The sequence below is a fragment of the Sarcophilus harrisii genome, chromosome 2 (genome assembly GCF_902635505.1).
Source record: "Sarcophilus harrisii chromosome 2, mSarHar1.11, whole genome shotgun sequence".
NCBI lineage: Eukaryota > Metazoa > Chordata > Mammalia > Dasyuromorphia > Dasyuridae > Sarcophilus > Sarcophilus harrisii.
Window position 1 is genome coordinate 315,144,768 of NC_045427.1, and position 15,769 is coordinate 315,160,536.

The 15,769-nt window shown below is 36.5% G+C and overlaps 1 protein-coding gene across 7 annotated transcripts in view; it reads left to right on the top strand.

The window, feature by feature from the left end:
- KIAA0586 (KIAA0586 ortholog) overlaps positions 1 to 15,769 on the top strand; it is a 149,902-nt gene that overhangs the window by 23,868 nt on the left and 110,265 nt on the right. For all 7 annotated transcript variants that reach the window (XM_031952648.1, XM_031952650.1, XM_031952654.1 and 4 more), the window contains 3 exons: positions 3,542 to 3,611; positions 6,120 to 6,189; positions 13,090 to 13,264. In XM_031952648.1, the coding sequence (XP_031808508.1) occupies positions 3,542 to 3,611; positions 6,120 to 6,189; positions 13,090 to 13,264 (315 nt within the window). The remainder of the gene's footprint in view (positions 1 to 3,541; positions 3,612 to 6,119; positions 6,190 to 13,089; positions 13,265 to 15,769) is intronic.

Consider the following 15,769-nt stretch of genomic DNA (forward strand, 5'->3'; position numbering starts at 1 on the left):
TGACTTTCTTCAGGTTTTCACTCAAGTATCACTGCTTTCAAGAGGCCTTTTTCTAATTTCTCTCATATTTGTAAACTTCCACCCATTATGTTCCCAAATTGTTTTGAGCTTGTTCTTTGTTTACTTAACTTTGAACCTGTTTTATGCCTCATAGGACTACTTAAGGGCAAGAATTTTCTTATATTTGTATTCCTGGAGCTTACTTAGCAAAACACCTGGCATGGTAACATTTTATTATTTATATATGACTTTACAACCTCATCCCTGTAAAGAAATACAAGAATCATTTCTCTTTTATTTTGACACTTAACTATATAACTAGGTAGACTTCTTTTCTTATAAATCTTTCTGGCTTTGTACTTAGCAAATGACAGAGGTGGGACTAAAACCCCAAAAAGCAATTACAGAATTTTAAGGCAGTTCAGAGAACTTCTGGTCCAACTCATTTTTGAATTAAGAAATCCTTTCGGATTTCTTCCTAACCTTTACTTAAAAATTCCCAATGAGGAGGACCTGCCAATACAGCCTATTCCAATTGAGGATAACTGATAAAAAATTTTTCCTTTCATCCAATCTAAATGTGCCATCCCAATATTAACTCATTGCTTCTAGTTTTGCTCTCTGTGGCCAAGCAGAATGTTCTACTTCTGTATGATGGTTCTTTAGATACCTCAACTCTTCTCAATTAAATAAAAAGTTTTTCCTTTTTGTTATAAACCTAGTAAACATCAAATGTGAATATTTTAATATTTATCAATGCAAAGAAAGGGATTATATATAAAACAATCTATTGCTTTCATTTTCTTTTCAAGATATATCTTATTTAACATAACAGAACTGCCCTGTTTATGGCCCATTTTGAACTTCTTTGCTGTCTTCTGTATATTTTAATAATAGTTCATTGACATTTTTCTTTTCTTCCTCCTGTCCTTTTTCTTCTTGTCTTCCTTTCAAAAGGAATAGATTTTATTTTTTTAATGTATAATTTTGATGTAGTTACATGTTGGTCTATATTGTTCTTCTGACAGTTAAATATAGATGTGTCTTACCTGCCCACAACACTAAATAGATGCTTCCTTTTTTAATGTATCTTGAAAAGCATTTTTGAATATATAATAGTTAACACAAAAATATACATATTGACACTTGATCCCCCCTCCCTTTGTTCCTTCCTTCCTTTTTTTCTTTTCCTCCTTCCTTCATGTTCTTTTCTTCCTTCCTCCCTACTTTCTTTTCTTCCCTTCCTTTTTTTTCCCCTTCTCAGGAGAGAGGTTGCTGAGTAATTGGAGGTAATGGTCAGGAAATAGTAGTGCAAGCAGCATGCCTTCTTTACTTCTAGGACTCATGTGTTGGGGTATGTGAAGGAGAAAAGGTAAAGTGTCATATATAGGAGTGTGAGAGATATAAAGAAGTTCAGGATGAAGGGAAGTTTTCATTATACAAGAGGTATTTCTAAGGGCATGAAAGAAAAGTTGGAAGGAGTTGGAGTAGGCCATGAGTAGGGTAGAGTGAAAATGGAAATGAGAAAATGAGAGGTAGGCATCAGTCATAGTTCATTCCCTATATTTATATATAACCAGCCACTGGCCACAGAAGAGAAAAGTAACATTGTCTTGGCAACCTGTTTTTTTTTTTTTTTTTTAAGTTCATAGTTCCAAATTTTCTTACTTTATTCGTGCGGTGATGGATGTTGGAGGCCAGCTCCCAGATTATTCCCTCCTCCCTTCCTTTTCCCCCAAACTGCGTTCCATCTGTCATTATTTCTTTCCTTGCTTCTTATAAATGTGCCTACGTCTCCCAGTCCTTAAAAACAAAATAAACTTTTCACTTGATTCTACCATCCTTAAGTTAGCATCCTCTATCTTCCTTTCATAACCAGACTCCTAGAAAAATTTTTTTTAAATTTTATTTTCTAAATTGTACTTATTAACCTCTTGCAATCTGGCTTCTTCATCGCTCTGAAACTACCCTCTGTAAAGTTACCAGTAAGCTCTTTTTTTATTCTGGACTTGACATTCACCAGGAAATATTTTAAAAGGTCTTCATACAATGAAGAACTGAAAAGAGAATTTTAAATGAAACTATGAATATCCATTATCTTTTAAAAAATATATTAATGTTTATTATCTTAGTGCTGAAGCTGTCTTGCTATGTTTGTGTTTCTCTGTGAACTTTTGTTTTGTGTACTTTTTTAAAAGAATGCTTCACTGATTCAATTTTTCCTCCTTTTTCAGAGTTCTGCACCTAGTTTACTGTCATCTTCTCAACTCCTGCCCTTTAGATACTGTCCCTGATTATGATTAAAATAGTAGGTTGGATTTAAGAAGCCTAAAGAATTGAAAGCTTATAGCATTTGCGTTATTGATAGATAGGTTGAAGTGGCCATATTATGAATATTTTTAAATTTTAAACTTTTTATGACCATATTCTCTCCTATTCTCCTACTTCTCTGACAGTTCCTTTTTCTCCTTTGTTAATTTATCATCTATATCATGCCATATAATTATGGCTCTGTCCTGGGCTCTCTTCTCTCTAAATATATTGTCTCACATATTATAACTATCATTTGTTTAATTATTATGCGCAGATGACATGAAGAGAATAGCATGTAGTTGGAACTTAAAATATGATTGTTAATGGATGCATACTAGAGTGAATGATTGTCAACTCTTACCTTGTTCCTCCCTTTCCTTTCATATCCAAACAGTTTCTAGGACTGAAGTATCTTTTAAGTTTTTATTATCCTATCTAGTGTTCTACCTTAGTATGATTTTATTTCAGTTAAACTTGAAAACCATTTGTTATTCATGATCTATTGGAAAGGAAGGAAGCATTTATTAAGCTCCTATGTTAAACACTTTACAAATATTAACTCATTTGCTTCTCTCAAAGGTAAGTGGTATTATTATCCTCATTTTACAGTTGAGGAAACTGATGTAGATAGAAGGTCAGGGACTTACCTAGGATCACACAGATCTAAAACCAGATTTAATTTGGGTCTTCCTGATACCAGGCCCAGTGCTTTGTTTACTGTGCCACCAGTGGGTCCTAAGATTTTTGAAATCAGGCTTCATTTGAATCATGGCTCTGGTACTTCCCAAGTGACTCAGCTAAGTCATTTACTATCTTTGAGGTTCAATTTTTTCATCTGCAAAATGGAGATTCTTACACTGTTTCACAGATTTGTTATAATTAAAGTGTTTTAGAAACCCCAAAAAAGATTTGTTGTTATTAAGAAATATCAGGATATATAGAAACAAAGATTACAAGTGATATCCCTGTTTAAACAAGTAAGCAAATGAAGAACTTAATACAAATGAGAAAATTATTGGATGAGTTTGAGAGGTCAGAATGGTCTTGAAAGCCTTATCAGCATCTTATTGTTAGCAATGAGCAGGTGGGAGCAATTTATTTGCATAATTTCCTTTTCCTTTTCTCCCCTTCTTCATCTGACATAGGAGAAAATAGTGAACATAATTTTTATGACTTTGTTAAGTACTATCTTATTTAATGATTTTTCTTTTTCTTTTTTACCTTCAAGAATAATCCTAATGATACTTTAGTACAAGATGTACTTTTGGATAAAACAGATGAAAGTAATAAAGCAAAAGGTAAATGGGCAAATCTTATTTTCTGGCACATATTAATTAATTAATTAATTTTTATTTAATAGCCTTTTATTTACAGGATATATGCATGGGTAACTTTACAGCATTAACAATTGCCAAACCTCTTGTTCCAATTTTTCACCTCTTACCCCCCCACCCCCTCCCCTAGATGGCAGGATGACCAGTAGATGTTAAATATATTAAAATATAAATTAGATACACAATAAGTATACATGACCAAAACATTATTTTGCTGTACAAAAAGAATCAGACTCTGAAATATTGTACAATTAGCTTGTGAAGGAAATCAAAAATGCAGGTGTGCATAAATATAGGGATTGGGAATTCAATGTAATGGTTTTTAGTCATCTCCCAGAGTTCTTTTTCTGGGCATAGCTGGTTCAATTCATTACTGCTCCATTGGAAATGATTTGGTTGAGCTCGTTGCTGAGGATGGCCTGGTCCATCAGAACTGGTCATCATATAGTATTGTTGTTGAATTATATAATGATCTCCTGGTCCTGCTCATTTCACTCAGCATCAGTTCGTGTAAGTCTCTCCAGGCCTTTCTGAAATCATCCTGTTGGTCATTTCTTACAGAACAGTAATATTCCATAATATTCATATACCACAATTTATTCAGCCATTCTCCAACTGATGGACATCCATTCAGTTTCCAGTTTTTAGCCACTACAAAAAGGGCTGCCACAAACATTCGTGCACATACAGGTCCCTTTCCCTTTATAATCTCTTTGGGATATAATCCCAGTAGTAACACTGCTGGATCAAAGGGTATGCACAGTTTGATAACTTTTTGAGCATAGTTCCAAACTACTCTCCAAAATGGTTGGATTCGTTCACAACTCCATCTGGCACATATTTAGAGGTCTGCTAAAACATTTTCAAGTATTTGTTTTGTTCAAATTAAATTAAACTATTGACAGTAGTAAGAAAATTTTTTTTTTGTATTTTATTTACAAGATTTGTTATTGGAAAACAGTCATTTTAGATAGTTGTCTGCCCATATGGTTTTGGGCACAACTACTAAATAGGACTTGATCATGTATAGATCTTAATTTTTTTTCATGTTAGAATTGATTGAGTGTTTTGGGTATCAGTGAAATCTTTAAAAGGATTGTTTTCATTTCATTTTTCATTTCTTTTTTTTATTTATTTGACTCTTAACATTGTGATTATTTATAAGAGGTCGTATAGTACAGTAGAACAAGCATTGAATTTGTTGTCAGCCAGATCTGGGCTCTGTTGGACAGATTACATAATCTGTCCTGACTATAACTTCCTCATTTGTGAAATCAAGGGAATTGGACGACATAATTTCTGATTGCTCTATAAGCTTTAAATGACTTTATGACATCTAGCATAAGTTAATATATTAATTTAGAAATTTAAAGACCTTGAAAATTTATTGTAAAAGAAAATCACCATTAATGCTAGGAATATGAATTGCAGTTTTGTTTTTTTCTGGTTTTTCTTTATTGATGTTCTTTTTAAAAAAAGTCAGATTTCATGTTTTCTAATTTCAAATCTACTTTAGGACTCTGCAAATAAACAAAATTGTTTTAATAAGTAAGGAATAGGATTTTGTTTTCCTCACAAAGCAAAGAAAGCACAAATTGGAAAAGGAGACTATTATTAGAATTATATGTTAATGGCCTAACCTTTTTTAATAGCCAGCTTCTAGAATCCTGAGGTGTTGTTTCTTTTACTTGTCAGACACTGTTTTCAAATATGATATTGAAACTGGACTTCTAACCTCCTTATCGAAATGTAGGTTTGTATAAGTCCTTTTTTGGCTAGGAGGAGAAGCAGACAAGATTAAATGACTTACCCAGGCTCACACTTAGAAAGTCTGAATCTGGATTTGACTCGGGTCCTTCTTACCCTAGGGACATTGTTCTGTCTACTTCACCTCAGTTTTTCCAAGATCTTACTATGTCACTTCATTATACATGTTTTTTTTCAGTCTATATAGAACTATCTTAGTCTTGAGTCCAAGGGAAAAAAATATGGTACTGGGATGGACAAAAGGGTTATTTGCCTATGATTGTTCAGCTTCTTTGATGAACTCTGCTGTATTTGGGTAATTACCTTTACTGGATTGGTTCCATGATCTGCTGTTGATGTCATTTTCTCCTGTGTAATTTATAATTGTGAGACAGTGTCTTTTTTACTTAAATGTAGACTTTGTGACTTTGGACAAGTCATTTAACTTCTCTCTGTCCCATGTATCTCTAGAAAACTAAATTGCAGATCTTCTTCACCAGGAGTAACAGATCTGGTTTAAAAAAATGGCTATGGTTAGTTAGTAGGTGTTTTACTGATGTGATTTGATTGCTGATCTTTGCATATAAAGAATCCATATTGCTGAATTTCTTCATTAAATATTCAAATATTGTTTAGGAAGAGAAGTTTATGCTTTTAGCATAATTTGCTTTGAGATAATTTGAAATCTTTGATGTTTCTGAAATATATATTTTTTTTGTTTTGCAGTAAATGATATCTTTATTTCTCAGTATACTACTGGCCAGAAAGATGTTCTAAGAGCTGTTTTAAAGCAAAAGTAAGTTTGATTTAAGGAATTAAATTTGCATTATCTTTTATTTTCCCTGCTTGATACAGATATCATTTTCCCATCTAGGGATGTAAACAGTTCAACTTTTAAATATATACTTTTCCCCTTGTTTACCTGTCTATGGTTCTTTTGAGTCCTGTGTTTATAGATTAAATTCCTGTTTAGTTCTGGTTTTTTTTTTTTCAGTAGAGATGACTGAAAGTCTCTTACTTCATTGAAGCTCCATCTCCTCCCCTGAACGATGATGTTCAGTCTTGCTGGGTTAATTCTTGGTTGTAGCCTCAGGTCTTTGCCTTCTGGAATATGGCATTTCAGGCTCTCTGATTCTTTGATGGTGCCATATCCTGGGTAATCTTGACTGTTGCTCCTTGATATTTGAGTTGTTTTTGTTTGGCTGCTTGCAGTATTTTTTTTTTTTTTTCCCTGATTGTAGTTCTGGAATTTTATAATTTTATAAATTTTATAATTTTATAACCGTGGAGTTTTCCTTATGAAGTCTCTTTCCAAAGGTGATTGATGGATTCTTTCAGTGAGCATTTCCCTCTCTGTTTCTAGAATATTGGGCCAGTTTTCCTTAATGACCTCTTGTAAAATGTTTTTTAAGCTCTTTTTTTGATCATGGCCTTCAGGTAGGCCAATAATTTTAAAATTATTTCTTCTGGATCTATTTTCCAGGTCGGCTGTTTTTCCAATGAAGGATTTCTTCCAGTTTTTCATTCTTTTTAATTTGATTAATTCTTGCTTAATCTAGTGTTAAAAACACTTCTCACAAAGTCATTAGCTTCCATTTGCCCTGTTTTAGTTTTTATTGTGTGATTTTCTTTAGTTAGCTTTTGTATCTCTTTTTCCATTTGTTTTTTCTACTATTTGAGGAGTTTTCTTCAGTCAATTTTTTTTCCTTTCCTTTTTCAAATTGTTGGCTTTCTCAAGTTTACCTCTCTCATTTCTTTTCTCATTTTTTCTACTTCTCTTATTTGCCTTTTGAAGTCTTTTTGAGCCTTTCTAAGAAGCCTTCTTGGGCCTGAGACTAATTTATTTCACTTTTTGAGATTTCTTCTGTGGCCATTCTGTGTTCTTCTGCATCCTGGGCCATTGCCTGATCTATATGTTCACCCATCAGTGGCCACAACTAAGCCAGCTCACCTGCCTTCAGGCTCCAACCTGGATCACACAGAGACAGACCAACAAGGAGGCAGAGGTGAAGTCAGAGAGTTTATTTTTAGCACAGTCTCGCTTATGTCCCCTATTAGTAGGGAGGTCCTCTAGGAGCCAAAGGGGTTTGGTCATCTAAGGATTGGTCCATGGAGAAGGAGGGAGGCGTGCAGGGCTTCCTGAGTACTAAGGAAGGAGGTGAGGCACTTGCAATGGTGAGTGTAGGTTCTTAGGGCTAGCTCTACCTCCACATAACACTTGCTTGTGCCTCTCTCTCTCACATACCATCCCTGTGCCCTGTTCTGCATTCTGCTCCCGTTACATCTCCCCCTTTTTTATTAATGAGACTGAATGTTCTCATGTTGATGAATGAGAAACACCTCTATAGAATTTTTAAGAATATGAATAAAGCATCTTAGCTAAGTAGGCAAAAGCAAAAAAAGCAACAATACAAAAATAACTACATAAGAGCCCATGGGATACAATAGAAAGGGATGGGAAAGGAAGTATGTTGGATCCAGTCACTAAGGGTGATTCATCTCTCTGCTACGGTGCCATTTCGGGCGTTTCCTGGGTCATCTCCTTCACTTCTTTTTCAGCCCCTGTTTTAATAGGGGCAACTATCCTTGTTCTTCTTTCTGGAATCCAGCGGCCTTCTCCATCAGGATCTGCAAAACATAAATATCCTTCCAGAGTACTAAGGATGGACCTTACCAATGTCCTTCCTCATCCTTTCAGAGGACCTTTTGAATGTTCTCTGGCACTTGAAGTGCTGTTTTCATGGGACCTAGTTTTTTGTCCTGTTGATAAGATTGTGCCAAAAGTATCATTCTTGAAGAGAGGCCAGTATTCCTGTCTAGGCACAAAAAAATTTAAGTATATAAGGCCTTATCTATGTCTGCCTGTGTGGGCCATCAGGGATTCCGTCTACTTCCTCTCCCTTTCTGTTTAATAAGGGTGGCCTTCAGATCATGATGGGCTCATTCTACTAGGGCTCAACACTGTGATGTTTAATGGTGAACGTGGTGAAGAAGGTGGCCATCTGCTTAGAGGTATAAACTGGACTATTGTTGGTCTTTATGGTATTAGGAACTCCATGAGAGGAGAAGCAACTATACAAATGTTTAATGACCGAAGGAGTGTTCTCACTGTGGCCTAAAGGAATTTAGAAAAGGTGTCAATACAGATGTGAGATGGCCACACAGCCCACATGTGTCACATCCATTTGCCAGAAATCATTGGGGGATAAACCCTGGGGATTAACTCCTTTACTAGGTAGAGGAGGGAGAAACAGAACACAGTGAACATGTTGCTTCACTCTCTGACAGGCTTTTTCCCAGATGAGGCCATAAAGGCAACATAGAGAATTAGAGGGTAAGTAGAGAAATTCATGGGCACATTCAGGGGATGTGGTGACCGTGAGAAGGGAGCACTGTAAAGCACAGTCTGCCACCTCATTGCCCGCAAATAAACTTCCTGCACAGCATTGGTGAGAGTATACATGCAGGATGTAAATGGAATGTTTCCTAGTCTGTAAAATTAGCTGCAATTCAGCAAGAAAGTTAGCAACTGAAGAGTTTTGAGGTTGTAGGACAGCATCTTCAATACCTCTCAGTACCTGGACAGCACGTAAGCTATCTGATAAGATGTTAATGGGCTCTGGGTGTCTCTTACAAGCATGGAGAATAGCAAAAAGCTGATTTTCTGGGTGGAATCATAAGGGGTCTCTAACACCAGAATCTCTTTTGAATACTTATGATAAATTGAGGCCTTGCAGTTCTTAATGGCGTCAGTAAAGACATTTGTGCCTTGCACAGACTCATCAACAATTGTCTTATGAGGGAATTGTACCGTAATGTGGGACAGCAAGGGAAAGAGTAAGCATGTAGAATACTGGCTTAATGTAGCCCATTGAGCACAATACACCCATGGCCAATAAGTTTGCATCATAACTTCTCTAGCTCCTGGTTCAAAGGCTAAATACAATAAGGCTCTTTTCCCTGTTAGATGAGAAGCTCTTTTTACTGCCTCAAGGGCAAGTTCTCCCAGCATTTCAATATGGTTTGGTAATATCTTCTGTGGTCTTTCCATGTACACATATTCCAAAATTTTACTACTGCAAAAGGACTTTTTTGATCTAGTAAAGAGATCTCGACGGGGCACATGGGATCCCACTTTGCTGTTTCAGATTTAGAAGTGAGCAATGATCTTATAAATTGTGTCTTCGCCAAGGAGGTCTATTTACAAGGGGAATTTAGATTAGACTCTCCTTTCAAGATATCATATAAAGGCTGCATCAAAGAAATAGGAATAGGGACACAAGCCTTTAACCACTGAATTTGTCCAACTAATTTCTGAAATGGGTTCAGAGTATTTACCTTTTCTCACTGTAAGTTAGATATCTGATTAGTAACTGTAGAAGTCCTCATGCGAGTCCCAGGTAAATGATGGGATAGTTATGTTGGATCTTTTCTGAAGCTACCATCAGTCCATGTTGAGCAAAAATGCTTATGATCTTCAGCAGGGCAGAGAGATCTTTCCCACTGCTCATTGATAACAGTTTGTCATCCATATAATGCAGTATCATGGCATGAAGGCACACTTTCCTAATTGGCTCTAGCACTTGCGCTATGTATGCCTGACACAAGGTAGGGCTACAACACATCTCTTGAGGGAGAATTTTCCATTAGTAGTGCAGATCAGGTCCTGCATTGTTTATAGAGGGAATGGTAAAAGCAAATCTTTTCTTATCCTCTGGGGCCAGAAGGATGGAGAAGAAACAATCTTGTATATCTATTACTATAACTGGCTAGCCAGTGGGTACTAATTTAGGAGATGGCATGCCAGGCTATAGGGTCCCATAGGTTCAATAGTAGCATAAACAGCCCTAAGGTCCACTATCATTCTGAATTTTCCAGATTTCTTCTCTGTGATAAATATAGGTCTATTTCATGGGCTAGACCTTGATTCTACATGTCCGGCCTTCAATATATCCCTGCCCCATAGATTGTACCTGACACCTGCGACAACTAGGGGTTGGAATATCCCTTGTTTGTCTGCAAACTGCCAGGACAGATCTTCTGCTGCAACCCCTTTAGATATAGTGACTGGAGGGCATCCATTTGAAAGGCACTGGACCTGACATTCTCACATCTCTTTTATCATCTCTTCCAGCTAGCCTCCCCATCTAAAGTAAGCATGGCCTTCTGGCAGTTAGTATTAGCATTCTCCCATGCCAATTTCTGTATAAAGAGGCTGGAGGTTTCCCCTTTACCCACGAACCTCTCAGTAGCTGCTTGTAGGTGGGCCACGAAATCCGAAAAAAGTTCATCTGGGCTCTGTTTTATTTTAGTCATTGAGGACCTCTGCTTTCTAGAAGCTTGGATTTTGTTAAATGTTTGTTGGGTACATTGGGGGACAGCTGCATGTACTGCAGCATCATATTGCATTTGATCCTCATTTCTTTCATACCTTCCAACTCCTATTTTTTGGAAATCATCTTGAGGGGTGTGGCTCTGAATATCCCTCACAAAGTTTTTTGCCAAGTCTGCAAACAGAGTTATCCACTGCAAAGAGTTCTTAGGTTTAAGGCAGACTTTAGCAATAGTCTTCCAATCATTCGGGGTTAATATATTGCTAGAGGCTAAGAGAGCCAATAGCTCCTTAATATATGGAGAGTCAGCCCCATAAGTGTTCACTGCCTCTTTCAGTTACTTAAATTTCCTTGTCCTTCCCTGTGGGTCTTCAAACACTGGGCAAGCATCTAGCCAAGTTTTTGCTTCCATGCTCCTTGCTCTGTTGCTTTCTGTATTATTTGTCCTAAACTTGTCTGGCAATCTCCAAAGTATCCACAAGGGGGCACAGAGAGCATTTGGGAAATGTACCTTCTCAAGAAAGGTGGGGGGGGGGGGGGGGGGGGGGGGGGGGGGGGGGGGGGGGGGAGTGGAGAAGAAGGCCATGCCTCAGAGATGGAGACGACCTTCTCTCTGTTTTGGGCGACCTTCCCTCTTTGCCCTCGTCTTATCACTGTCTTTTTTCTCAAGGTCATGTATCCTTCTGTTTACTTCCTCATTCCTCATCTTATCCCTGCTTCCTCCTGTTCCTTCATATCCACTTCCTACTTTCTCTTCACTACCTCTTCTTTTTTCGTCATATCCACCTCTGTTGTCTTCTTGTTTACTTACTGATTCTTTCCCACAACTAACTTCTGCCTGCTCTATTTTATGGGCGTGGCTAGACCCTCATTTGCTTTATGACTCTCCCTTTGCACTTCATTATCTACTTTTAATGGATTGTAGCTTGCACTTCTTAAAGTGCTTCTGATCACTTGATAAATGAGCTTCTAATCACTTGATAAATGAAGTGATGCTGTTCTGATTACCTACTACCTTCTACTTTTCAAAAATCAATTTCCAATCCTGCTTGCTTTACTATTCTGTATACTTCTTTCCCTAGCACCTACCAGTTGGAGACCCTCACTATAGTTTGTCCCATAGCGAACATTTCACTCACTAGAGCAGATTCTGTCTCCCTTCTCCTTTCTCACCCCCTAGACCTCCTACATGGTGAGGTTCTAGCCACATGGTCCCTGTTCGGGGGGGCCACTTATCATGACCCATTGCCTGATCTACGTGCCCACCCATTGGTGGCCACAACTAGGCCAGTTCACCTGCCTTTGGGCTCCAACCTGGATCACACAGAGACAGACCAACAAGGAGGCAGAGGTGAAGTCAGAGAGTTTATTTTTAGCAGAGTCTCGCTTATATCTCCTTTTAGTAGGGAGGTCCTCTAGGAGCCAGAAGGATTGGGTCATTTAAGGATTGGTCCATGAAGAAGGAGGGAGGAGTGCAAGGCTTCCTGAGTATTAAGGAAGGAGGTTGGCACTAACAGTGGTGAGTGTTGCCACTTAGGGCTAGCTCTATCTCCACATAACACTTGCCTGTGTCTCTATCTCTCACATAACCATCCCTGTGCCCTATTCCGAATTCTGCTCCTGTTGCCCTTCTGAGTTTGTGTTTTGGTCTGCCCTGTCACCATAGCAGTTACTATGGTCAAGGTTTTGGGTTTTTTTTTTTTTTTTTTTTTTTTTTTTTCCTGTTTCTCACTCTCTTTCCTTTTCTTTTGATTTTTTTTTTTTTTTAACTTTTGTTGTTGAGTTCTGCTTTTTGGGGTAAGCCAGGCGCTATCCCAAGCTTTTTGTGCCGCTCTAAGCCTTGGCTTTGATCACAGGGACCCTTGTGCTTGTAGAAAACTGAAAACCCTTTTCACCCCAGTGATAATAACTGTTCTTGAAGTTTTTTCAGTCTTATTTTGAGCTGAAAAGTAGTTTCATTCCATCAGACTGTTCAGAGGCTTAATTTCATGTGGCTTCTAAGGGAAACTGGGAGAGTTCAAGCAGCTTTCTGATATTACTCTGCCATTTTGATCTCCAAAATATTTTAACAAACTTTAAATCTTTTATAGATCAAAGTCCCATCTCCTTAGATATTAAATTCCTTGAGGACAAAGAGAATGCTTTCTCTTTCATTTGTATCTTTTAATAGCATCTAAAAATTATGTCCTACCCACAGTGAAATTTGGATAACTTTGGCGATGATGCCCAATGATGATGAGAATGCTTGTAAGGAATAAAGGGGCAGATAGATTAAAAAAAAAATCTAGAAAAAAAATTAAAGATATTTATTGAAATATTCTTGATGTTTCTCATTTGATTTCTTGGGGTTGTTTTATTTACAGAGTCCAACACTCACCTACTTTTAAAGAAGTGAAGGTACAGCTTTTAAAAGATGCATGTATGGTGAAAGACCCTATTTCTGTAGAGAAGAAATTATCATCCAATGGAATTGATTCCCCTTCAACTGTAGCAGCAGCAACAGCTGCTGCCATTGCAACAGCAGCTCCACTGATAAAAGTAGGTTTCTCTAGCAACCTCTTTTTACAGATTTATAATTACTATAAATTTATAGCATATTTCTAAAATGTGATGATTATGTATCCTACTCCTGAAATTTCTCCTTGGAAATTTCTTATTACTATGGAAAATAGAGTTGCCTATTTGCTTTTTCTTGCTTACAATTGGTGGTTTGGATTACCTACTTCATCATGGTGAAGGTCATGAGATATTATATATGAAACTATGAGTTTTAATTTCATATCTTTTACTTTTTAAATAAGTATATAATAAATTCTACATGTTAATTTCAAAGCTACCCTTCCTTCTATGTACTTTGTTCTGAATTTCCATCTTTTCTCTTCATTTAAAAAATATTTCACAAATGTTTTCATCTTTTTTTGTTAAAGCTCTCTTTCCATCCCTTTTCCTTGCCCCCAATTAAAAACAGAGCAAGAAAGGAAGAAAAAACCCTTTTAACACACAAGCATAGTAGAAAAAAACAAACCTGCATAAAGCCCCAATCCCAAAAGTGCATGTCTCTGTGTGTTGAATTCATCACTCTTTATCAGAAGTACATAAGATAGCTCTGTTAAGAGGTAGGTAAGATCTAGATGTAAATCCTCTGGAGATAGGGTGGTCCACCATGCAATGGTCCAAAGATTTTGAAAGTTATTCTTACATTGTGATTTTTCAGGTATAAATTCTGTTCATTTAGTCTGCATCCATTCATACTATTTAAGAGCCTTTGAAATCATCTTTCACAGTTTTTTTTTTTCAGAATAGTGTTACGTTGTTATGTCACTATACCAGTTTGTTCAGCCATTCTTCAATTGATAAGTGTCCGCTTTAATTCTTTGTTTTTTTTCCCCCTTTAGGTTCAGGAAATTTGTTTTGGTTGTGACTGTTCTCTTTCTATTAGTATTCTTCTTGTTTCTCATGGTATGGTCTTAAATTAGTAGAATTTTTCATTAGTTTGACCTTTTTGTAGTCCTCTTTACGTCAGGCAATCAACAAGCATGTAAGTTTCAATGCAAAGAGAAAATGAAAGTAATCTATGCTTTCAGAAAACTTATGTTCTCTTAAGAAAGACAACACATTTTCACTTTTCCTCTATCTGCAAAATTAATAAAATGCATAGTACCTATAGCTAGGAAAATCACAATGGTCTTTTACATATAATTTTTGTCTCTGTTGGTGTTTATGTATTATGTTGGTATTTTACTTTTCAAATTGAAGGTAAACTATACTTGTCATTCAGTGATTTGTGACTTGGTTAAATTAAATCTGTATTTCAACCAGAAGTATTTAACTTTTCCTCTCTTTATTCCAACTTTTTACCTTCATTACATCTCATACACTTCACCTTCTTTCTCACAGTCATGACCTGATTTAGGCCTTCATAGCTTCAGACCTATACTACAGTGATGAACTTGTAGTTTTGTCTCCCTGTTTTCCTCATTTCAGTCTGTCCTAATCTCAGTTGTCAAAATAATCTTCCTGAATTAGAGGTCTGCCTATGCTCAGGCTCTTAATCAAAATGCTTTAGTGATTTCCTCATATTTCTAGGCTCATATATAAAATTTAGAACATAGTCTTCTCTTTGGCTTTGGAATTGGACCCTTTCCTGCCTTTTTATTGCTCTTTTTACTCTTCAATTATGTCAGCATCCTCTGTGATCCATCTCTGTGCCATAGCTTTGACTATCATCTCCCAAACCTAGAATGCTTTGTCTCTTCATCCCTACCTTTTAGTCTTTCTGGTTTTCTGGATTTTCTGATCTTTTCTAGACTTCCTCCTCCTGCTCTGCCTCATTCCTCCCCAAATTCCAGAAAACACAGTGCCTTTCCTCTGAAGATACCCTCCGTTTACATTAGGTATGTTTTGTTGATACATATATGATTTTTTCTTCTCAGTAGTATTTTATTTTTCCAAATATATGTAAAGATAGTTTTTGAAATCAATTTCTATAAAATCTTGTGTTTCAACAAGGTTTTGCAGGGGTGAATGTTAAAAAATTTTTTTTATATATATTTCGAAAATAAAAAGCTATAATTAAAAAAAAGATTTTGTGTTCTAAATGTTTTCTCCCTTCCCCAAGACAGCAAGGACTTTGATAATGGGTTAAACATGTATAATCCTTTTAAACATATTTCCTTATTTGTCTTATTCTACAAGAAAAATTAGATCAAACGGGGGAAAAACTATGAGAAATAAACAAAAGAATAAACAAAAAAAAGTGAAAATCAGTTCAACCCTCAGTCTTCATAGTTTTCTCTCTCAATGCAGATGACATTTTCCATACCAAATCTCTTGGAATTGTCCTGGATCACTGTATGTATTTGTTTGATGGTTGTCTCATTAAAATGTGACTCCCTTGAGAGTGGGGATTGTGTTCTTGTCTTTCTTTTTTTGTATCCCTCTATACTTGGCACTATACCTGGCACTATACCTGGCACATTGGACGTAGCTGATAAATGCTTGTTGGCTGATTGACTAGAGAATTTGATACTTAAGCTAAATTTT